The sequence below is a fragment of the Lipotes vexillifer genome, unplaced genomic scaffold, assembly GCF_000442215.2.
Source record: "Lipotes vexillifer unplaced genomic scaffold, Lipotes_vexillifer_v1.1 scaffold120, whole genome shotgun sequence".
Taxonomy (NCBI): Eukaryota; Metazoa; Chordata; class Mammalia; order Artiodactyla; family Lipotidae; genus Lipotes; species Lipotes vexillifer.
The window spans coordinates 560,075-561,069 of NW_006791240.1; the positions used below are offsets into that span (position 1 = coordinate 560,075).

The following is a 995-nucleotide window of genomic DNA, read 5'->3' on the forward strand; positions in this document are numbered from 1 at the left end:
TTGCATGCATTTCTGTCAGCATCAACTCCGACAGTCACAATGAAAAGCATCATGAACAGGAAAAGAAATCAGGGCTGAAGGAGAAGGAGAACTGGGTCTAATCAGTGGAAAAGAACAAAATGGGTGTTTCTTTCCTGAGGCACGTACTTCATGCGACACTTCCCGAGGGAAAACTCCCCAAGGGCCGCAGCGTTGAAGGATTCTTACATTTTCTTCAGGAGGAAAGGTTTGAAAAAGTGGACCTTTGCGAGGAAATACTGCAGACTTCCAAGTTGGTGAAAGAACTTCCAGCGTCGCTTGGATACTCCGGGTAGGAGGAACTGGAGGAGATGATATTTTTGAGCCTCTGGAGGGCAATGATTAAAAGTAGAAGCAGGAAGGCTAACAGGCTGAGGAATATGGACACATAGATGTAGACATTTGACAGGTGGCCTGAGGACGGGTCCACCGATGTGGACAGGGATGTGGGAAATAGCTCGAGGAAAGTTCCATTCTCCATACTCCCCGAGAATACAGATGAAGAGTCAGGTTCAGACATCTTTATGGAAGGTCAAAGAATGCACAGTATATGAAAAGCAGTTTCACACAGGGGTCAACAGGGACAGAATCAGCATTCTTTTTGTCATGATAGCATCAGCAAACATTGCGGGTGGTTAAATCAGTACAGCAAAACTCAGTTTCCAAGCAAAGGCAGCAGGGTATCAGGTGTCCATCACTGCAAAAACAAAGACAAAAACCCCAAAACCACTGAGTGCATTATTCAGAAAAAATTACATTTGAATCTCACTTCCAGTTTTCATTTCAGCAAAGGCTTAATTATAAAATCAACCGGGGAGGGAAAAGAATGAAATCATTTCCCCAGGAACAAGTAATGTTTCTGTCTTTATATTACAAATGATGATATAAAAATGCACTTTTATTTGATCTCCACAGTACCCTAGGTGCCAGGTTTCTGCAAGGAACTAAAAATGAAATAAAAAGGAAAATATATTTCT

General features: G+C 42.2%; 1 protein-coding gene across 1 annotated transcript; it reads right to left on the reverse strand.

The window, feature by feature from the left end:
• Nucleotides 1-214: 214 nt before the first annotated feature.
• Nucleotides 215-538, reverse strand: SERTM1 (serine rich and transmembrane domain containing 1). Its single transcript, XM_007464237.1, has one exon. The coding sequence runs from the start codon at nt 536-538 to the stop codon at nt 215-217; it is 324 nt and encodes a 107-aa protein (XP_007464299.1).
• Between the last annotated feature and the right edge of the window lie 457 nt (nt 539-995).

Excerpts from the sequence above, each read along its gene's own strand:
- SERTM1 (XM_007464237.1), bottom strand. The coding sequence starts at position 538 with ATGTCTGAACCTGACTCTTCATCTGTATTCTCGGGGAGTATGGAGAAT.